The sequence below is a fragment of the Eretmochelys imbricata genome, chromosome 5, assembly GCF_965152235.1.
Source record: "Eretmochelys imbricata isolate rEreImb1 chromosome 5, rEreImb1.hap1, whole genome shotgun sequence".
NCBI lineage: Eukaryota > Metazoa > Chordata > Testudines > Cheloniidae > Eretmochelys > Eretmochelys imbricata.
The window spans coordinates 129,641,047-129,664,544 of NC_135576.1; the positions used below are offsets into that span (position 1 = coordinate 129,641,047).

A 23,498-nucleotide genomic window follows, 5' to 3' on the forward strand; every position below is an offset into this window, starting at 1 on the left:
GCTCCGTAATCATTGTGAAGATGTTTAATTTGTTCCCATTTTAAAAAGAATGTGTTTCAATATGTTTTTAATGTCAAATGGTTTAATGGTTTCTCTTTGGAGAGGGGTGGAACTTCTTGATTTTCAAACATATGTTTTGGAAATTTTTCTCACTAAAGTGTACATTTTATTTTCAAGGAAAATGTTGTTTGTACACTCTGTATTTGGTGAACTGTTTTCATGCTCACAGTTCTGCATGTTAAACAGCAGCACCATGAGAAGAATCAAATCTAATCTAACAACAAGAGGCCAAATCTTCAACTGGGGGTAATTGGCACCAATCCATTGACTTCAGTTCAGCTGATTTGTGCCAGCTGAGTCTCTGGGCTTTCTTGTCCAAACATGTATATTGTTAGGGACAAATCCTGCCCCTCCTATGAGGGTACGGAGGGCACTGGGTCCTGCTGCCTCTCTGCTACATGGAAGATTTTGCGTCCCTGTGGGACACAGATCATAGCTCTACCCAGGCTTCCCTGCACATCGTTACCCAGAAAGGATTCAGAAGGGAAGTGGGACCGGTGGGTGCACCACTCAATGATCCATCACTAAGGCTAAGATTTTTGTCATGGATATTTTTAGTAAAAGTCGTGGACAGATCACGGGCAATAAAGAAAAATTCACGGAAGCCTGTGACCTGTCCCTGACTTTTACTAAAAATATCAATGACAAAATGGATGGGATTGGGCAGCTGCGGGGTGGCTGGGAGCTCTGGGGTGCCCCACCACCTGTAGGACCTCAGAGCTCCAGGGTCCCCCTGCCCCCTCACCAGCAGCGGGGAGCATTATGGGAATCCCCCTGCCACTACCGCAATGGGGAGCTTCCGGTGTCCCCCTGCCCCGCAGTAGCGGCTGGGGAGCTATGGGGTTCCCCCTTCCCTGCGGCAGCAGTGGGGAGCAACAGGGGTCCCCCATCCTATGGTGGTGGCTGGGGAGCTGCGGGGGTCCCCCTGCCCTGCAGCAGCAGCAGGGAGCTGCGGGGATCCCCCTGCCCTGCGGTGGCAGTGGGCGTCCCCCGTCCCACTGCAGCAGCCGGGAGTTGCGGGGTACCCCCTCTGCCTACAGCGGCTGGGAGCTGCAGGGTACCTCCACTGCCCATGGCAGTCGAGAGCTTGGGGGCCCGCTGCCTCAGACGACAGGGGTACCTTACAGCTCCCTGCCGCTCCTGGGCTGAGGTCACGGGGGTCTTTGGAAGTCATGGATTCTGCGACCTCCATGAGAAAACCATAGCCTTATCCATTGCTCAGTCTCCCTGTGTGAGGGAAGGTGGGCATGGTGGAGGCGACTCAAGACCCGAGGTTGCTGTAGCAAACACAGAGCAACTCTGCAGCTACTCCAAAAATTGGGTGGGAGCAAACAGGGGGGTTATTTCCCGCCAGTCCCTTAGGAGCTCCCCAGCAGAAGTGAACTTGGAGACAGCTCATCAGGAAGGAAACTGGCAGTTTTCCAATCGAGGGATAACATTGTTCCTCTCCTTCTTCCCTCACTGTAGTGACACCAGATCTTCCTGAGTGATAAAAAAAGGTTTCTATTGCAGGAAAACTGGAGATAGACACTGCTTCAGAAAGCCTTTTTGTCAAGGATGACAAGGGACGTGTGGACTCTTTAACTACTGTACTTGGACAAGAAGTGGATCGGTTCAACAATCTGCTTGACTTGTTAAGAGTATGACACTTAATTGAATCGTTTTACATTGGGTGGCAGTGTTACCGGAAGCTCTATAGCTAGATTGTACCCCTGCCCTGTGCGCTGTGGGGGTGTAAGGGCTCCCTCCCCTTCGTGGTGCAGTGCATCTAAGGGTTATCCACAATCACAACTCCTGCAGGGGCTCTTCCTGAGATGTTCCTCCCACAGCAGGTGAAGGAGCAGACAAAGCTGGCTGGCTGCAAGAGGGCACATATTCTACACCCCTTAAAGAGGAGTAGTAAATTCCTCCCTTCCTCCCTAGTGAAACTGACTGGACATGGCTGTGTATAGAGTCATAGTGTTTAAGGCCAGAAGGGACCACTAGCTCATCACGGCTGACCTCCTGCATATCACAGGTCACCAGCAACTGAAATGAGACCAAAGTATGTCAGCCCACAGGAGACTAGGCTGTTATGTGCCACAGGCAGCGAAGAGGAGGGACCAAGGTTTCTGTAACGAATAATCTAGCCCTAAATAGCTGTTTCTGTTATGGTGTGGGATCACTTGTTTAAATGTTTCAACCATTGCATACTTTTCCACTTAGTAGTTTTGCTAGGTGGATTTCATCATTAGCATCTGGAGAAATTATTTAAACTCCTTACCTAAGAAGGGCTGCACAGATTGTTATAGGTGCAAGGAATTATGCTTACTCTTGCTGTCAAAATGTTGTAGAAGAGAGTATTCTTTAAACAGTACTAATGTTGGGTGGGAAAATGTTTGACCAGAGTACAAGGAAAATAAAAGGTTCAGGCTAGTGGTTTGTGACCGTAAATCATATGAAAATCCACAATCTGATTGTGTGGGGAGGGAGGCGTACAGTGCCAAAAGTCACTGTATACATTATTTTATTCAAAATATCCTTTATTTTTGCAGTAAAACCTATCTAAAATTATTTAAAAATATTCCAGCCAATTAAAATAACCATTGTTTCCATTCCTCAGCAGCCAGAGTTCAGGAAGGTGGGTAGAGGAGAGAGATACTGTCTCTTCTTCTGCACTGCTTTCCTGTCTCTGATAGTTCTGTAAACTCAGTGATCCCAGAGAAAACACAGAATCTGAGACCCACCCACAGGGGTCGTGTGACAGGCCACTATATCAATGAGACTTCCTGTTCTCTCAATGGCCAACTCTGACTGGGACTTGAGAATGTTCATGGCTATGCAGGAGGTGATCATGATCAGGCACTTAGTTTCCCATGCAGCCCAGATTTTTACTTGGCAGTTCTCAGTATTCCGTTAAATTGATTCAAATGTTTATTATCGTGTCCACACAGCTGCATTTAAAGGCCGTGAGTGTTATTTTAGATGAAGTTAATGGGATCCACAACTCCCATAACAGCCATTGCAAAAATTCAGCTTCAGTAAAGGTGTTTATGGTTTGGTACACTATAACATTTTTTATTTTTCAGAGCTCTTTAGAAACCCTCAACAAAGCTATTGCTGGTTTTGTGGTGATGTCGGAAGAGATGGAGAAAGTATACAACAGTTTTCTTAACAACCAAGTTCCCACACTCTGGGCCAATGCAGCATACCCTTCTCTGAAGCCATTAGGAGGATGGGTAAAAGACCTTGTACTAAGGACAACCTTTGTAGATGTAAGTAAATTGCCTTATGATGAGGTAGTGTGCTAGGTCCTTGCTCAAGGACTGAATTTGGTCATGCCAGAAGCTTGAAAGGGGAGCTTGGTCCAAACCTAATGTACCCAAACTTCCCACTTAATCCTCTCCCCAGAATTTTAAAATGAAACCTGTACAACATGTAGCGCTCTCGGAAATCCTGGATAAAGGGGCACGAGTAACCCAGATCCAAATACTGGCCTTATCCATTTCTAGAGACATGGTTTCAATCTGCCTTCAGTCACAAATGCCATTGTGCTTCATAGGAAAGGCATAATGCCATCAGGGCACTGGGAGGCGTGAATTGGGGAGCTGCTCTTGCTACTCTCTTGAAAAGGAGCTACTTGCACTCCCCACAATTCACTATCTCAGCATTTTCCTTTGTGCCACGGTGGGTGAGATCATGCCCCATCTGGGACTGATAGCCATGCCAGTCATGGTAGGTTTTCCATTTCCCTTCCCCTTCAGTAAGATATGTACTGATATTTATTAACGGTTCCGGATCTCCACCATAAGTTTGTCGCTGTTACTAGTACCGGCACGGACTCACTGGTACTGCAGGCATTACCAATGCCTGTAGGTTCATAGAATATCAGGGTTGGAAGGGACCTCAGGAGGTGATCTAGTCCAACCCCCTGCTCAAAGCAGGGCCAATCCCCAATTTTTGCCCCAGATCCCTAAATGGCCCCCTCAAGGATTGAACTCACAACCCTGGGTTTAGCAGGCCAGTGCTCAAACCACTGAGCTATCCCTCCCCCCTCACAGCCCTTAGCTTTCCCTTCCCACAACTCCTTCCACCTTCAAACATCCCATTTTCAAAGTCTCTTCAGAGGTGATCAGTGGGCTGTGAGAGGATTACATGATGGATCTTCAAAAGGTTTGGCTAGGAACTGGACAAGCATTTGAGATTGTGGTTGCTTCGCAGACCTAACCTCTGGAGTTTTTTCCTTTTGAGATGTGCCCCTCCCTGCCATTAATGTAGAAATACCACTTTTTCCACTTTAGTGTTCACCATGCTCCTTGTAGTGTGCCCACGCCCACTAGGATGTAGCATGCCTATTGGCCGTGTTCTGTATGGCAGCCTGGAATTCTGTAATTACCACTTTGGGAGCTTTGAGATCTGGATCCAAATGTTTTGGCTTAGGCTTATCTCTGATTCGACTGCAAAGTCAAGAGGTGTTAGGATCAGGGGTCTTGGGGCAACCTGTTATGGAGATACATTGGTCACTGTCCATTTTGCCCTAGATAAACAGATGTGGTTAACTCAGTGTTTGCAGTGTTCCCTGTATTTCTCTCTGTTTGCCACAGGGAATATCTAAGAAACAGTACAAATACTATGATACATTATTTATTTCTTAAGGCAGTTTGACAAGATTTTAATGATAACCACTGTAGGAGCCAGCCGTAGCATGCGTACTTTATAAGTGTAAAGTGCTGGTAAAATGGACATGTCTGTTATATAAGATCCTTTTTCCTATACCACAATGAAGTATAAAATCAACCGTACATGACTTGAATCTTGTGGAATAGGGTTTCGATCTTGGGACCAAACTCAGCTCTCCTGTATGTGGGTGCAGTTGAAGTCAGTGAGATTGTGCCAATTTACAGCAAGTTGAATATGGCCCTTAATTTAATGAGACTATGCAGTAAAATAGGAAATGTGAAACTTCATAAATAACATCCACTAAAATGTTCTGATTTTAGTCCTGGCTCAGAAGGGGTCAACCGAAGTCGTTCTGGATCTCTGGTTTCTTTTTTCCACAAGGATTTCTGACAGGTAAAAAAATCAATACAAGTAATGTACATGCATAAAAGGTTGTCTTTCCTGTTGCCTGCTCTACAAAACAAAATGTCCTGGGACACAAAGTTGCCAGGTCCATGGTGGTCTGAAGCCCTGCATATGTTTTCCACAACTTTTGGGGCTTTCTTCTTTGCACATAGCTGAAAATGGCCTGGGTTTTGAGCAAACGGTAGCTCTTTTTGGCTGCCATCTGCTGAGCTCTAATCAGGATTGCCAGTCTTTGTAGTACACCCTCCCTAGTGAGACATGCAGAGTGTCCTGTTTTGCCCCGTCCCACAAAAGAAGAAGAAAAATAGAATTTCCTACAGCCGAGTAACTCCCACTAAAGGCAAGTGGAGCCTTTGTATGAGAAATAGAAGCAGAAGAGTGTGCAGTCCTCTCTGGCTCTGTCCTTTCACTTTTACACCTATACAGAGAAACTGGAGGGGATGGTCTTTCCAAGCCTTAGCCCTGCAAGAAAAGTATATATAGGAGGAAAGCCTTTGCTAATTCTCTCCTCGCTGAAGCAGAAACCAAAGTTTGGAGACAGCATCACTCAACCTGATTCTTTTCCTCTCCTGAAAGAGAGAGTCTCATAGCCCTGTCTCCAGCCGAATCCCAGAAAGCTGAAAGACTAGTATTTCATCGGAATACAAGTAAAGAAAGAACATGTAAATGAACACAGTTTGATTTGTTTTAGACAGATTGTATTAAAGTAGGCAGAAAAAGCATCCAAATCATTGTCACATACTATAAATAAAAGAAAAGGAGTATTTGTGGCACCTTAGAGACTAACAAATTTATTTGAGCATAAGCTTTCGTGAGCTACAGCTCACTTCATCGGATGCATTCAGTGGAAAATACAGTGAGGAGATTTATATACACACAGAACATGAAAAAATGGGTGTTATCTTACACACTGTAAGGAGAGTGATCACTTAAGATGAGCTATTACCAGCAGGAGAGAAGGGAAGAAAACCTTTTGTAGTGATAATCAAGGTGGGCCATTTCCAGCAGTTAACAAGAACGTCTGAGGAACAGTGCGGGGGGGGGGAATAAATATGGGGAAATAGTTTTACTTTGTATAATGACTCATCCACTCCCAGTCTCTATTCAAGCCTGAGTTAATTATATCCAGTTTGCAAATTAATTCCAATTCAGCAGTCTCTCATTGGAGTCTGTTTTTGAAGTCTTTTTGTTGCAATATTGTGACTTTTAGGTCAGAGATCGAGTGACCAGAGAGATTGAAGTGTTCTCCAACTGGTTTATGAATGTTATAATTCTTGACATCTGATTTGTGTCCATTTATTCTTTTACATAGAGACTGTCCAGTTTGACCAATGTACATGGCAGAGGGGCATTGCTGGCACATGATGGCATATATCACATTGGTAGATGTGCAGGTGAACGAGCCTCTGATAGTGTGGCTGATGTGATTAGGCCCTGTGATGGTGTCCCCTGAATAGACATGTGGACACAGTTGGCAACGGGCTTTGTTGTGTGGACTGGTCCAGGCTGAGGTTGATGGTGGGTTGGAAATTGTTGAAATTCCACCATGATTTCAACAATTCCACCATGATTGGCCAAACTGGACAATCACTACAGTCTCTACATAAAAGAAGAAATGGACACAAATCAGATGTCAAGAATTGTAACATTCAAAAACCAGTCAGAGAACACTTCAGTCTCTCTGGTCACTCGATCTCTGACCTAAAAGTCGCAATATTGCAACAAAAAGACTTCAAAAACAGACTCGAACGAGAGACTGGGTGTTGGGGGGAGGGATAGCTCAGTGGTTTGAGCATTGGCCTGCTAAACCCAGGGTTGTGAGTTCAATCCTTGAGGGGGCCATTTGGGATCTGGGGCAAAAATTGCGGATTGGTCCTGCTTTGAGCAGGGGGTTGGACTAGATGACCTCCCTAAGGTCCCTTCCAACTCTGATATTCTATGATTCTATGACTGCTGAATTGGAATTAATTTGCAAACTGTACACCATTACATTAGGCTTGAATAAAGACTGGGAGTGGATGTGTCATTACACAAAGTAAAACTATAACCCCATGTTTATTCTCCCCCCCCCACCCCACTGTTCCTCACGCGTTCTTGTCAACTGCTGGAAATGGTCCACCTTGATTATCACTACAAAAGGGTTTTTTTTTCTTTTTTCTTTCTATCCTGCTGGTAATAGCTTACCTTACCTGATCACTCTCATTACAGTGTGTATGGTAACACCCATTGTTTCATGTTCTCTGTGTATATTAAATCTCCCCACTGTATTTTCCACTGCATGCATCCGATGAAGTGATCTGTAGTTCACGAAAGCTTATGCTCAAATAAATTTGTTAGTCTCTAAGGTGCCACAAATATTCCTTTTCTTTTTGTGGATACAGACTAACACGGCTGCTACTCTGAAACCTATCTTTTGTTTAGATTTTCCAAATGAAAATTTGAAAAGTTTCAGCAAAATAAAAATATTCCTACAAAACATTTCAGTTTTGCAGAAACTCCATTTTACACCAAATAGTGATTTTGATTGAAAATTCCCAATCATCTCTAATGGATATCAAGATGGTAGCTTTTAGCATTTTTATTCTCAGTAATAAACATACAGGCAGCTCTGCTGCATGGGTGAAATGTCTTGTTCCCATTTACAGTAGGTCAAGTGAGCAACTGACCCCTCTCTCAATTTTATTTAAAAAATACTTTTTTTTCAATTTGCCAGGCACCCTTCAAAATCATGCTCGTAAATATAATTTACCAATAGATGAGCTTAGTTTCAGCTATAATGTCATCCCTGTTTATCGAGATCAAGCACAAGTTACGGAAGCATTAAAAGTGTGCCAATTTGGACAAGAATTACCTATGGATATGCAGGTATTTTGGATGTTTATTATCAATACCAAAATAAAAATAAAAATCCTTCCTATCATCTCTTTTGAGCAAAAATTGACATTGACTCTGCATAATCTAAGATTAATACTATTGTTCAATAACACATAAAGCTTTGAATGTCAGGACTTTATGTTGTGTTTTCCTTGTGTTTTGTCACAAAGAAATTTCATCCAAAATTTGAAAATTAGATAATTTTCAGGCAGCTGTAGTGGTAGAGGTTTCTATGTACTGTGACAAAGCTCTGTCCTTGCTTCCGTGGGTCCCGCGTTTCCTGGCGGATTTCGCTAGCCTCAGAGGCTCACTGTGACCCTCCACGTTACCCTTCTCTCTCTAGAGACAAGGGTCACAGTCTACTGAGCCATTTTCATCATAAGCCAGCGAGGGAGGTGAGGAGAAGTTATCCTTCCTTGCACAGTCTCTGTTGTCTCCCAGTCTCAGTGATTAATCAGGGGGCAAAGGGGGGGGAGCCCGGGCCCACCCTCTACTCCAGGCTCCAGCCCAGGGACCCTAATAGTATCAGCTATTGTAGCTGACCTTTTAGAATCATTACATGTACAATTCCCTGGGCTACTTCCCCCACAGCAGCCCTCACTTCCTCAAGCTCCACTTCACCCTTACCTCAGGGCCTCCTTCCTTGTGCCTGATATGATGTGTACTACTCAGTCTCTCCAACAGCGCAACTTCCTCCCACAGCTCCTGAAGTGCACCCCCACCTGACTAACTGGGAGGCTTTTAACTCATTTCAGCCAGCCCCTGATTGGCTTCAGGTGTCCCAATCAACCTAGCATTCTCCCTGCCTTCTGGAAAGTTCTTAATTGGCCCCAAGTGTCTTAATTGACCTGGAGCAGCTGCCATTTCACTTATCCTGGTACCAGGGATTTGTTGAGCCTGGAGCTAATATATCTATCTCCCACTACTTTTCTATAGCCATCTGGCCTTGCCCCGTCACAGTACGTGTTCCGTCCTGTTCCCCCAGGAATCTAGAACTTCTTGTGGTGATGTGAACATGTCATCCAACTTTGATCATTCCATTCATTTTTTTTTGTTCATAAATTTGGAGATTTTGCTTTCTTGTCATTTGCTGTTTATTTCAGTTACCCTCTCCAGAAGATGGTGTTTTGGTACATGGGATGTTCATGGATGCCAGTCGTTGGGATGATGAAAAGATGGTTATAGAAGATGCCTTACCTAGACAAATGAATCCAATGTTGCCAGTGGTGCATTTTGAGCCCCATCGAAATTATGAACCAAATCCCTCTTTGTATCAGTCACCACTTTATAAAACTGGAGCCAGAGCTGGAACACTCTCTACCACAGGTAACTGTTTCTTTAAAATCATAGTTTTACCACAGGTGACTGTTTCTTTAAAATCATAGTTCTTATCAAAATCAGACATCTGACCTTTTAAATGGAAGTCATGTGCATAAGTCATTCAAAAGGAATTTTTCCTAAGTTTGCAATAAGAGCTCAAATTTGGCCTGTGGCCTCTTTGTCAAAACAATTCCACCTTTCTCTGTATGTTATTTATTTGCTGTGTAATAATCTAAGAAGACTGAGAAGAAAGAGAGACACAGGTTCCGCGGGAATGGCTGAGAGCAATTGAGGCTTTCCTGGCTCCGAGGGAACGCTCTCAGGTTAAGCCTTAGAGAAAGACAAGCAAGCATGTAGACTGTTGATTGTTTTCATCTCTGTTGTCTCTGAAATGCTTTTGTTCTAAATAAATAATACTTAGCTTTTTGATAAAGCTATTGCAATATGGAGTTATTAATGCAATAGTATAACTCTGCAAAAAATAACTCTCCAAATACAAGTAGATTTTATTAGCTCCACACTGCTAAGTTTCAGCTTCAGATGCGAGATTCAGAAGCTGACTAGTCAGCTAAAAGAACTTAGTAATATCAGGAGATACAGAGGTCACATGAAATAAGTGTGCCCTCTGGAAACCACAACCACTGACAATTCCTTTTCCCTGCACATGCAGCTCTTTCACAGTTTCCCCTTAGAGACATTGCCTGATTTTCCTTCTTAGTGTTTGTATCTTCCATGTACAGTGTGATTTTATTTCTATTGTCTTTGTTTAGACAGTGTTGTTCTCAACACATTTTCCTTCTTGCAGAGAGAATGTCCAGCCTCTTTTATAAAATGACAGTTAGCAAGGCCTTCATTCACTTCTTACTTGTAATGGAAAAGGTGCAGGAGCAGAATGCTGGGAATCTGCTCCAAGCAATCAGGTGCCTCTGTTCACAACAGCAATAAAGGGAGGGGTGATGAGGCACTATGAAAACTTGGCTTCTAATTGTTTGCTCAGACGTTGTCAAGGTGCTAGAGATGCTAAAGTGACTGTGTGCCATGATGCTAATGAGATTTTGCATAGGTCATGATGATCATGGTTGTGTCAGTGCAGAAGTATGTCATTGAGCTGATGTTGATTAAGCTAATGATGCTGAAGCTTAATGTCTTTTCATTAAAAAGATGTGGTTAAGTGTTTTTGAAACTACTGCCTTCATTCACATGCCAGAGATGCAGAAGCAGCAGTAGTACATGGATGGCACTGATGCATTTCACAGTCTTAACCAAAGGTGTCAAGATCACTTGAACAGTGCATGAGCATATTTGTAATAAAGCCTGTCTTCAAAAGGTGGCAAACCAGGAGTAGCTAAAGTCAGTGAAGTTACAGCTGTGTATGTGAAATCCAAAGTATCCTGTGTTCCGTTCAAGAGCAGAGACAGCCTGCTTCCTTGACAGATGCCTTCCTATTAACTTGAAGTCAGGGATTCTTTTGTATGTTTCCTGCTCTCCCTCTTGTTCCTTATGTAATCAGCAAGGTAAACAGGAGAGAGCCCATTTTTTTCTAGTAGCTCCTGACTGGGCTTGCTGCTTATGGGGCTTTCCTGAGGAGGTCATTGGAACCTCTGTTTCCAGACCTCTTAACCCAGATTCATGGTCAGATTTAATCAAAACCAGACATCTCCTCTTAGGTCTAGACACTGAATGTTCCACAAGACTGAAAAGGTCCTTCTACAGACTCACTAGATGTCACCAAGAAGGATATGTCTCAGAATGGAAGAGAGATTATTTGGGCTTCAAGCAAAACTTTTTATTGTCTTTTTTTACTTTGACTCTATATTTTGAACTGTCTCTTTCCCATATCAAGAAATCAGGACTAGTCCTGGACTTGATCAGAGTGCTTCTGGTAGCTATGTATACATACTAGCTAGCCTAATTTTCTGAGCTAGCCTAATTTTCTTTTTGCGAATGCAGACTAACACGGCTGCTACTCTGAAACCTAATATGAGAAGGTTTCTTCATTTTATGAACTTCCACTACTTAGTATTTTACTTTACAATGGTCACTCTTAAAAATTGAGAGTTTCCTTAGCTACCTAAATAAAATTGTCTTAGTATTTTCAAAAAAATCCCTAGGTATTCGCAATAGCAAATATAGCAATTTCTATAAATACATAATCATATCTATTTGTGAAAGGCAGAACGGTCGCATTTTGAATAGAGACTACTGAAGTCCTGATAAAATTAATGGAGTAAATTCCTCCAAATTCCTCCAAATTGATATTGCAATTAAGATAACAAAAATAATACTTAAAACCCCAGCAATCCATCGGACCATGTTGAGGTTGTTGTTGTTGTCTTTATATTTGAGAAAACAAATGGGACAGATTCTGATATGCTTACATTGAATAGCACCTTACCTGAAATCAATGGGATCACTTGTGGAGTAGGTGCTACTCAGCGTAAGGATATCAGAATCTGGCCCAGTGTACTTGCTTATTACGTGGATAGAGTAAGATTTCTGATGCCCTTGACTATTCATTTATTTGTTTTTAAGAGCTTAGGTTTTGTAAATGTTGTTATAGGTAAGTACCCTGATGTCATTTAGCAATTTTGAAAGTAATCTGTTTGCTTGTGAAATTATGTAATACTTTATCTGATAGTATTTGACGCTGACAGTGATGCTGCCCGCTGATATGTGATGAGAGATGTATTGTAATGCAATAGGCACGGGATGTTGTAGCAATCTTGGTTCTGAATGTGCTGGTTGTGGAGGTTAAATTCTCCACCATAATGTTGCATTGACATAATGATTTGCATTGCTTAGGTAAATGGTAATTTTTTCTCTTTGCTTTTTTAACTAGGTCATTCTACCAATTTTGTGGTAACAGTCTTATTACCCTCCAAAAGACCAAGTGACTACTGGATATCGAAAGGATCAGCCTTGCTCTGCCAGCTGAATGAGTAAGCAGGGTGCAGTTACATTCCAGCAGGAGTATGTGTAAATCACATTCACGATGTATACCAGCAGAATGGTTTTAGCATTATCACAATCCTAGACTCCTGACAGTATAATAATACGGACTACTAACTTATAATTTACTTTTTCATTTGTATTAGATTTTATAAAATAAAATGTTGCCCAATATTCATTTTCCATTGTTATTTTTAGGCTAGTTCTTATCCTCTTACTGCTCCTAAGATTTATGCACCAGTGCTCCAGTTAAAAATACTCTTCCACAGTATCTGCATGTTTCATGTAAAGAAACATGCTTTGCATTGGGATGCTAAGTTACTATGACTGCTGTGCTTTACTTTCAGCTTTTATGCCTTGTTTTCTGTCTCTGGAGATTGCTTATGATGACAAAAGGCTTTAAGCAAAAATATTAAGAGTCCTTGAGTGACTGATTCTAAAGGTCATTCTCTGTCCTGCCTGCTATATTTTAGCTATAAAAGCAGCAGAAAGAAATGGATATCTAACTATTTTAGAAATACTCCGTCTCCATCACTGAAGCAACTGGGTAACTCACAAGAATTAAAAGAATCCATTACGATTATAAACTATAAGCCTTTCAACTTAGTCTCAGTAGCAGGGCCCACTGGTCACTAACACCAAGCCCCGTTCCACATTATTTCTGCAAATTAGCCAAAGACTTGTACAAGACAAACAGCTCTTGCATTGTGGCCTGCAGCTCACCAAGCTCAAGCTCCGAAGGAGCTGTAGCAAAGGGCACTGAGAACTTCATGCTGCTGGCTCAGGAATGTTCAGAAAATTCAGCTCTGGAGCGTACAATGGAACAGTAGAATCTCTTAGAGCTTTATATAGTATAGGTCGTGATCAACACCTTGAACTACACCTAGAAGTGCAACTAGTCCAGATCATGGAGCACTGCTGATATAGCAGATAGAAGATCTTCTTACACAAGTCAAACCACTGTCATCAGCACTAGCAGCCACTTCTGGGTGCTTCTCCAGCATAGTCCCAGGTGGAGCACATGGCTATAATGATCTAGCCTTGAGGGTACAAAGGTATGGAACAGTGTATCCTAGGGGAGAAGTAACCTTCCTAGCCAATCATAGATGTTAAAAGGCACTACATACTATAGTCACATGCAAATCCAGGGGAGCAAAGAGTCCCTATGACCCAAAAACTATGGGTGAGGTTGAATATACACCTGCAGCGAAAGGTTCACTAATGACTCCAAGCTGTTCTTTTAGATATTTCAGTTTTATGTCCATTTATCTAGGAGGAACTTAAGCCAGTTTAGTCCCATCCGCTTGCCTGCCTCTTTCAATACTAGGAGCTCAGACACCATAATATATGGGATAACAATGATAAGATATAGATCTGAGTGTCATCCTCACATTTATGGTACTGCAGGGAAAAACTTCTTGTTGCCCTATCAACGATACATAGGCACACAAGAGGAGAGGTGACAACTTTGTCATACCTCACATATAAAGGCCTGCACAGAGGATGAGTGAATGCTCTCTGCCACCATTTAGGACCTCTCAAAGAATAAGGAGAGAATCCACAAAAGGCCTTCCTGTTAACTCCTGCAAGATTTAAAAGGTACTCAGCAAAGGTTTGTGGTCAGATCAGCATGGACCCTTTTACCCATGTCCATTCTCAAAAGCAAACCATCAGCAATAGCTAGTGTGACATTACACTCCATATTCTTTATGAAAATATGCTTATGATATGGATATGACATAATTGAGATGTACTTTATGCAAGATGGCTCATGTAAGATATCATTGGAAAGGTTATGATTTACTGAATGTGATTATCCAATTTGTATGCCTGTATCATTTCTATATCTGAAGTTAGGAATATTGACCATGTATCTGTATTTCAAATGGGTTACTTGGGGTGTCACCTACAACTAACCCTTCAGGTACAACCATGAGAAAGCCAGACAGTGCTAATGGCCCATTAGCTAAGACAATGGACTGTAAAAGAGCTTAGTCTTCCTGTGGATACTCAAGACAGCTTACAAGCAATGGCTGCCACAGCCATGCAAGAGATATGGGTCCAAGTCACCTGGTACTGGATATCCTTCTTCCCCTTTTGGAATGCCAGACAAAGGGTTCCCGCCTTACATAAGAGCTATATAAGGCAGGGGAGTGACATCATCATGATTCTCCTCTGCCTCCCCACCCAAAGAGACACTGAAAAACACCTGGAAGCAAGAACTGAACTGGGGGGAGAAGGGTTGAGCCCAAGCTGGAAGGGCATCTAGCTTGTGAGTAATAATATCTGAGGTCTCAAGCTGCTGACCAGTGTAGGTGCCTTTCAAGACTTTCTGCAATCTGCCTTTAACAATATCTAGCATGAGAAATTACTATTTGTAACCAACTTCTTTAGTGAAACAAGCTTAGTTTGCGTATTTTGTTTTATTTGCTTAGTAATCTGCTTTGTTCTGTTTGCTCTCTCTTTAACCACTTAAAATTCACCTTTTGTAGTTAATAAATATATGTCTCATTTATAATATCCTATTTGTACAATTTGTAATTGGGGATGGTGAAGAGGCTGTCCATACGTTTCTTCACACTGAGGGAGGAGGCAGATTTCATAATGTACCTTTGGATCTGCACTCCAAGGGAGGAGGACACATGAGTGCTGGGGCAAGTCCCTTAAGCTGAGTTTTCCCAGAGCTGATTTCAGTGTCTGTGTCATTCTGCAGTTGGGTGTGGCTCTGCCTGTGTGTGTGCCGACGGAGGATTAATAGCCTGGCTCAAAAAGACAGGTGAAAAGGGTGCCCAAGATGGCAGAACAGTTGGGCTCAGTGGTATCCCAGCACATCAGGTGGCATCTTAAAGGGGGGCAACCCGTGACAGATAGTAATACCTTTCTCTACTAAAAACATGCCCAAAAGCAGCCCACTAGAGATCAAGGACACTGAAATATACAGAAACCACTGGAACTGCTTCAGCTTTACCAGTTATCTTCTCCAAAAACAATTGGTTATATACTGAATGGGAATAAGTAAAGCTTTAAGGTCAAAAGATGGTTCCTTCGGCAAGCAGCCTCACCACTACCTGTTTGATTGGAAGTATTTGAAGTTCTTCTTCAGTAATGGGCCCAAGATCTCCATATTGCTCTCCAGCAGCAATTATGGGAAAGGTCTGGCTCACCATTGTGGGAAACAACTCTTGTCAACTCCCCTAAAACCTCTTTTGAGAAAAACAGGTTAGGAATCAGTCAGAGAAGGCAATGTGTTATCATTGATCAAACACCCAAGAATGTGCTAGGTTCCTCGCAGACATACAAAGAGTTTGTAACACCAGAGAGTAGAAGTTTTACTCATGTTGTGAAGACCACATCTTCTGGTAAACACTTTAGGGATAGGGGCCCCCTGTCAGCCCAGATGGCCAGTTATAATCTGCTGGCAGATTAAAATCACACCAGAAGAGATGGGCAAGTATTCTGATGAGGGGTTCATTTTACAGTGGACAGAAGACACCTATGATAAGGAGGCTTTTTTACCATCATCTTCCAACTGAGTGACATAAGAGTTATTGTTTATTGATATTTAAGCATTACAGTAGTTAGCAGCAGCAACATGGTTACAAGTGAAGACAAAAGTCTTCCATGTTAAACTTTAGCTAAACAAAAATAAGTTGTCTTTAATCAACATAATTTCTTTAACAAGACTACATTGGCCAAGTTTGAAAGTGGACCACACCAACAGAGCCCAACAAAGAAGACTAGACTGTGACATCTAACGTCGAAATCCTGGCCCCATTGAAGTCGCTGGCAAAACTCCCATTGACTTTGATGGGGCCAGGAATCCTCGCAAAAAAATTAGGATTAGCAGGTATTAGATTGGCAGTTGTGATTCAAGATGTATTCAAATTAAGCACATGGACGACAGTAGCAACACAACAGTGTCATTGAGAATCCGTACAGTTCTCTGAATGCTGACTGAGTTTTCTCTTCCCTTTCAACAACCAACATTTCCTCCATTTAAAAAAAATATTTCTGTAAAGTTTTAGCAAAAATACATTCTGTTAACATCTTGATTGGAAAAATGTTTCAGATTATCACAGCAATAGTACAAGCGAACACCAGTAGTTTGTTTAGCTAAATGCAGTATAAACAGTGCAGAGTGATACGTTGTCAAACATGAGAAATGGATGTCACAGCCATACTAATCGAAGATACTGAAAGATAAAGATATTGAAAATGACAATATACTAAAGAACATGTTAGTCAGAATGACTTATCAATCTAGCTTTTACTTATTAAACAATAGCTAACTGTTCACTGTTGGTTTCTTAGTAGTACACATACACTAGTGCTTACTTGTAACAAAGATTTGAATTCTTGCCTACCACTTGTCACAGATCATATCATTACAGGCAGACACAATCTAAGAAATAAATAACAGGGTCCAGTATTTATATTATTCAGTCATTACAATCACTAACACTGGAAATAATCAGCTCTCAAAACTAATTTCAGCTCCTTCATCTTCTATGTAAGATTTAAATTACGTTATTTAGCAAACTTAATGGCGACATTTTTTCTTTTGAAATGACATTTTTCGTACTGAGTGCTCCTCTTTGAGAGCCTTATGCAAAATCCTTTGAAACAGCTTCTATAAAATTTGGAGCAGAGATCAGTATTGTAAACGTACAGATGATTGCAAAGAGTGAAAATGCAACCAGGCATAATCGGTCTATGACAGCTGCTGCAAACTTCCACTCACTACAAACTTCTTCACCCTCATCTTGTTTTCTGAAGCGCATTGCAATGAACTGAACTTCTTCCAGGATTTTGACAATCACTGGGATAGTATCCATTAAAGCTTTCTTTTGAACTAGCTCAATATCTTCCGTAGAGGCACAAGTGACCTTTCCACACTTACTACCTGAGTCACTGTTTTGTGGGCAGCATGGGTTTTCCATGGCATGGTAGCTATAGATCACATTCCCGTTGCTAGATTGGTATCCAGGTAACACATTCATTTCAACGCTACTGATGCTTGAATGGTGCTTGGGATAGTTGTATTTGCAAGAGAGGGGCCTTATGTTCTCTCCTGGCTTTTTCATCCTTAAAAACCAAGCACACCAATTCAGCAGGAAAACACGGACCTGAAAAACAGGAGGAAGTGATCAAAATATTTTAGAGACCTTTATCTTATTTTCACTGACTGAACAGTGCACTTAGAAATCTTTGCAGGATCTGTATTTCACAAAGTGATTTTGCCATCTATATAAATCTCCATTTGGACAGCTGTAAACTATTGTAAGGGAAAACTGTTTCATTATCACAGATTTATATTGGCTTGTGATGGGGTGTACCAGGCCCTTTCAGGACCTCCGGAAGGCCCTGTGGTCCTACCACACGCCGCTTTGTGAGAAAGAACCCTGAGAGAACAGGGCAGAGACTATTACAGACTCTCCAGGCAAGGAGGCCTGGAAGAGACCCTGCTTACACGGGAACAGGCTGAGGACCCCAGAAACTGACCGGACAGAGTGGGAAGCAGCCCAGGGAATGCAACAATAGACGCTAGTGATGGAAGCGACAGTTGGCTGCTAGTCGTAGGGTCCCTGGGTTGAGACCCGGACTGGTGGGCAGGCCTGGGTCCCCCCACTGGTCACAGACAGAGTGGCCAAGGAGGCAAAAAGTTTTGTTTGGAAACCAAGAAGGGGGGTGCTTACACAAGCCCAGAGACAGGACTGAGAACCTCAAGGAGGGGCCAACTGTTTGTTTGATTGTGTTACTCCGGTAGGGGGTTGTTTTCCGTCCATTTCACATACAGACAGTGTGTGACTCAGCTGCAGGGCTGAGTCACTGAAAACCCATCTGAAAAGAGAAACTACCAGCAGAAAGCACCGCAAAAGCAGAGAGTGTAGGCCCATGCCCAGCCAGCAGGAAGTGCTTGTGGGAGGTGAGTAGCCACACTTTTACACAGCTCTATTTAGTGAAAAACAGAAACAGGAAAATGGACTCTTCTTCTGTTTCAGGCTCTGCCATGTAACCGCTCCATGTCTTTGTTTGCCCATCTGTAAAATGGGAATAAGGCTACCACACAAGCTGGGTGTAAGGCTTATTTCTAAGGGGATCAGTTGTAAGGTAGAACTTTACTCCACACATGGTCCCAATGCATTATTGGGTAGCTGAATCATGTGGTGACAGCTAGCATTATATTAAAAGAGCCTTGTGGTGGGCTATTTACCCCACACTGACATTAAAGGGGCTAACTAGAGCTAGGGAGCTCAGTTAATGCACCTGGCTGCAGCTGGAGGGTGGCCAGTCCTAATTAAAGATGAATCCCAGCTGTGGAAAGGAGCTGAGTGGTTTGTATCTGAGTGGTTTGTAGTGGGAGAAGAAGGCTGAGTGGAAAGGAGCTGCAGCGAGGGAAGAACTCAGCAGCAACTCTCTTGGTGGTAGAGGCAAAGAGACAGCGGAGCAGCAGGAGCTGTCAGAGAAGTTTGTGATGTGGCTGGGCAGAGCTAGGGAACCCTGCAGGGTAGAAGACTCATGTGGGTCCCTGAGATAACGAGGGAAGAACCAGCTCAAGAGACTGAACCAGAGAGCAGGAGTAGGGTGGTTGGGAACAGTGCAGGGAGCTCTGACGTGAGGGACATGGTGGGATGTGAACACAGACCAGGGCAGGAATCCGACCTCCAGTGAGAAGCCCTGGGCAGTGTTGCTCATTACAAGAACGCAGGAAGGCACTAAGGAGAAAGACTATGGTAGGAAGGAGGCAGCTAGGTGGAGCATACCTTATAGAAGGGTGTGAGGATCACTAGGCCCAGAGTCATGAGCCGGAGATCTGACGAGGGCTTGGAATTATTATTTGGACTCTGTTATCCCAAAAGCAGTGGGAATAAATTGTGGCCGGGCTGGAAAGTCATGTTGTGAGAAGAGGCTGACCACCGTGAGACCAGAATGACCGTCGGCAAGGAGTGCAAGACAGAGAGCTGCTACCCTGCACATGGCCAGGAGGGGGCACCCCAGAGGCGAGTGCATCCTTCTACAGGCCATTTTTCAGTTGCTTGTTACTTTCTCAGACTTCCCCTTTCAAAGTGAAATTTTCCCAAGCCAGGTCTCTTCCCACATATGACTTTTTTAGGGTAGTTTGAGCAAAAAGTTCAGTCAGTTTTGAGACCACAAGAAGTGAAGAAAATGTACTTTTCACATTACAAAGCAATTCTTGCGCCCTTCTGTTTGTAAGCATTCCAGGGTCTCTGTTAAGAGGAGAAAGCTGATGGCAGTCCCTTTCCACAGATTTCATGACTGGGTTATACCTGAAAGATTTGAGGTGATCGTTCTGATGCTGTTGTAGCAGGATTATGAGTCAGAGTGCTGAGAGTTTGTTTTGTAAGGGTAGTTTTTCCACTATTGTTTAAATTTCAATAAACTTAACTGAAAGTCATTTTCAATCCTTGGCGAGGAGCTCAGCAAAACTGCAGAGGAGGCCTGTCTCATTCTTTGGAGTGTAAACTCCTCCTCTGGTCTAGCCTGCCTCTGGAAGCCTATTGGACAAATGCTTCTTGTCAAGGCTATTGTGTGAGGTAATTGCATGAGGGTACATCCTGCTTTTCCTTCTCTAGTTGACGTTTAGAGCTCTTCTCTGAACTCCTGGCAGGCTGGGATTCTGTGTGTTTGTATAGATTGCTGGGAACGGAGAAGAGCAACAACAACAGGAAACTAAATTATGTATTTGTCAAATAGAGTGTGTGTGTGTGTGTGTTTGTGTGTTCAAGAATGAATTGACCTTTGCAGGTAACCTGTGAGCCACTCTTAAAAGATAAGAGCCTATTTGCATTTTTTATTATAGCTGCAGACAACCAGTCCTCAAATGACAAACAAATGCAACTTAACTCTCACAGCCCTACCTGAATTTACACAATTCTCAGGATACGAGAGGTTACAATATTTGTTACAATCGCATGAAATAGAAGTGTCAGAAGTCAGCAGTGATGTAAGTTTCCCCCTTTGTTTTATGTTAATATGAGGAAAAGCTTATAAAGTTGATGGGTTTCTTGATCTGACTGCTCCCCTCCCATGAAGCTGATGAATGGTAACCATGGACCCCAATCCTGGAAACACCTACACACAAGTCATCTTCTAGAACTCAGTGGGGTTACTCACACATCTAAGAGCATGTGTAACTTGGGGCTCATCCATTTAGACATTTCTGCAAAGAAACCCCTTAGAGTTGTGTTATCATCTCCACTGCTATCACTTTCAAAGTGTTGCTAAGCCATTTGCCCAGTGAAAGGACTTTTGGACTGCATGAGTTGTTAGCCTTCCAGCTAATAACTGGAGGCTTTAAAGTTGCCAATATTTACATTGACACTGATTTTACTCGGAACTGCTGAGTGATCAGCATGTCTGAAATTCAGACACTTATTTAGCTGCCTAAATCATAGAATAATAGAATATCAGGGTTGGAAGGGACCTTAGGAGGTCATCTAGTCCAACCCCCTGCTCAAAAGCAGGACCAATCCCCAATTAAATCATCCCAGCCAGGGCTTTGTCAAGCCTGACCTTAAAAACTTCTAAGGAAGGAGATTCTACCACCTCCCTAGGTAACGCATTCCAGTGTTTCACCACCCTCCTAGTGAAAAAGTTTTTCCTAATATCCAACCTAAACCTCCCGCACTGCAACTTGAGACCATTACTCCTTGTCCTGTCATCTTCTACCACTGAGAATAGTCTAGAACCATCCTCTCTGGAACCACCTCTCAGATAGTTGAAAGCAGCTATCAAATCCCCCCTCATTCTTCTCTTCTGCAGACTAAACAATCCCAGTTCCCTCAGCCTCTCCTCATAAGTCCTGTGTTCCAGACCCCTAATAATTTTTGTTGCCTTTCGCTGGACTCTCTCCAATTTATCCACATCCTTCTTGTAGTGTGGGGCCCAAAACTGGACACAGTACTCCAGATGAGGCCTCACCAATGTCAAATAGAGGTGAACGATCACGTCCCTCCATCTGCTGGCTATGCCCCTAATTATACATCCCAAAATGCCATGGGCCTTCTTGGCAACAAGGGCACACTGTTGACCATATCCAGCTTCTCGTCCACTGTCACCCCTAGGTACTTTTCCGCAGAATTGCTGCCTAGCCATTCGGTCCCTAGTCTGTAGCGGTGCATTGGGTTCTTCCGTCCTAAGTGCAGGACCCTGCACTTATCCTTGTTGAACCTCATCAGATTTCTTTTGGCCCAATCCTCCAATTTGTCTAGGTCACTCTGTATCCTATCCCTGCCCTCCAGCGTATCTACCACTCCTCCTAGTTTAGTATCATCCGCAAATTTGCTGAGAGTGCAATCCACACCATCCTCCAGATCATTTATGAAGATCTTGAACAAAACCGGCCCCAGGACCGACCCTTGGGGCACTCCACTTGATACCGGCTGCCAACTAGACATGGAGCCATTGATCACTACCCGTTGAGCCCGACAATCTAGCCAACTTTCTACCCACCTTATAGTGCATTCATCCAGCCCATACTTCTTTAACTTGCTGACAAGAATACTGTGGGAGACCGTGTCAAAAGCTTTGCTAAAGTCAAGAAACAATACATCCACTGCTTTCCCTTCATCCACAGAGCCAGTAATCTTATCATAGAAGGCAATTAGATTAGTCAGGCATGACCTTCCCTTGGTGAATCCATGCTGACTGTTCCTGATCACTTTCCTCTCCTCTAAGTGCTTCAGAATTGATTCCTTGAGGACCTGCTCCATGATTTTTCCGAGGACTGAGGTGAGGCTGACTGGCCTGTAGTTCCCAGGATCCTCCTTCTTCCCTTTTTTAAAGATTGGCACTATATTAGCCTTTTTCCAGTCGTCCGGGACTTCCCCCGTTCGCCACGCATTTTCAAAGATAATGGCCAATGGCTCTGCAATCACAGCCGCCAATTCCTTTAGCACTCTCGGATGCAATGCGTCTGGCCCCATGGACTTGTGCACGTCCAGCTTTTCTAAACAGTCCCTAACCACCTCTTTCTCCACAGAGGGCTAGCCACCTACTCCCCATGCTGTGACGCCTAGCGCAGCAGTCTGGGAGCTGACCTTGTTCGTGAAGACAGAGGCAAAAAAAGCATTGAGTACATTAGCTTTTTCCACATCCTCTGTCACTAGGTTGCCTCCCTCATTCAGTAAGGGGCCCACACTTTCCTTGGCTTTCTTCTTGTTGCCAACATATCTGAAGAAACCCTTCTTGTTACTCTTAACATCTCTTGCTAGCTGCAGCTCCAGGTGTGATTTGGCCCTCCTGATTTCATTCCTACATGCCCGGGCAACATTTTTATATTCTTCCCTGGTCATTTGTCCAATCTTCCACTTCTTGTAAGCTTCTTTTTTATGTTTAAGATCCGCAAGGATTTCATCGTTAAGCCAAGCTGGTCACCTGCCATATTTATTATTCTTTTGACACATCGGGATGGTTTGTCCCTGTAACCTCAATATGGACTTAGGAGATGAACTTTAGGTCTCCATTTGTGAAAATCTTGTCCCACCTTTGTAAGGATGTTTTCTGTCCTCTAGGGAGGCACTAAAGGTCCGTGGCTATTAAATCTATCTTGTCAGACTTCAGCGGGGGCGGATTTGAAGACTGACTGGCCTCGCTTGCACAATGCTCAGTTCTGTGGCAATGCCACTCCCAGGCTATGTTTTCCCTGGAAAAACAGCTGGGTTCTTAACCCCCATTAGTTAACCTGAGTTAACATCCTAGTGAGAAAAGAGTTTGTAGTTTTCACATTAGTTAGCAGGTTGAGTTAGTCTAACTCCACTGCTTCCTCAAGCACTCCTTCCCCTGCCCAAGCGTGGAGCACTGCGCAGAGCAGGTTCGGGTGTGCCTGTGATTAGCAAGTGGGTAGGAGGGGACAGGGCATGGATGGATCGCAGCAGCAGAGGAAGGGAGTAAGCTGCTTCTTCCATCCTCTATCTTGGTCTTCTGCTGGGTTGTAAAGACTTGAGGACTTGTCGGGCGGGGGGCGATGTAGCCCTCCTGGCATCCCCTCCCAACCCACTTCTGGTAACACATCTGAGAACTCCTGGTGAGGGGCATAGTGTAGATTGTGATCTCCCTTCCCAGGGAAGGGCTACTGAAGGCTACTGTGCCAGGGAAGGGCTACTGAAGGCTACTGTGATTCTGGGGGATGTCAGGTGACCTAAAGAGGACAAGGCATGGTTCCAGTGCTTTAGGAGAAATGGCCTTTCCTCAAACAGCAAACACAATCT

At 43.4% G+C, this 23,498-nt stretch overlaps 2 protein-coding genes across 2 annotated transcripts in view; one reads left to right on the top strand and one right to left on the bottom strand.

Annotated features, from left to right (window-relative positions):
- The window catches only part of DNAH6 (dynein axonemal heavy chain 6), a 182,414-nt gene extending 170,153 nt beyond the window's left edge, over nt 1-12,261 (top strand). Inside the window, exons 72-77 of the mRNA XM_077818058.1 lie at nt 1,573-1,700; nt 3,129-3,314; nt 5,040-5,112; nt 7,838-7,989; nt 9,102-9,324; nt 12,158-12,261. Coding sequence (XP_077674184.1) covers nt 1,573-1,700; nt 3,129-3,314; nt 5,040-5,112; nt 7,838-7,989; nt 9,102-9,324; nt 12,158-12,261 — 866 coding nt within the window. The remainder of the gene's footprint in view (nt 1-1,572; nt 1,701-3,128; nt 3,315-5,039; nt 5,113-7,837; nt 7,990-9,101; nt 9,325-12,157) is intronic.
- A 4,610-nt stretch (nt 12,262-16,871) lies between these two features.
- The window catches only part of LOC144264733 (neuronal acetylcholine receptor subunit alpha-7-like), a 121,202-nt gene continuing 114,575 nt past the window's right edge, over nt 16,872-23,498 (bottom strand). The window contains exon 10 of the mRNA XM_077816523.1: nt 16,872-17,393. Coding sequence (XP_077672649.1) covers nt 16,872-17,393 — 522 coding nt within the window. The remainder of the gene's footprint in view (nt 17,394-23,498) is intronic.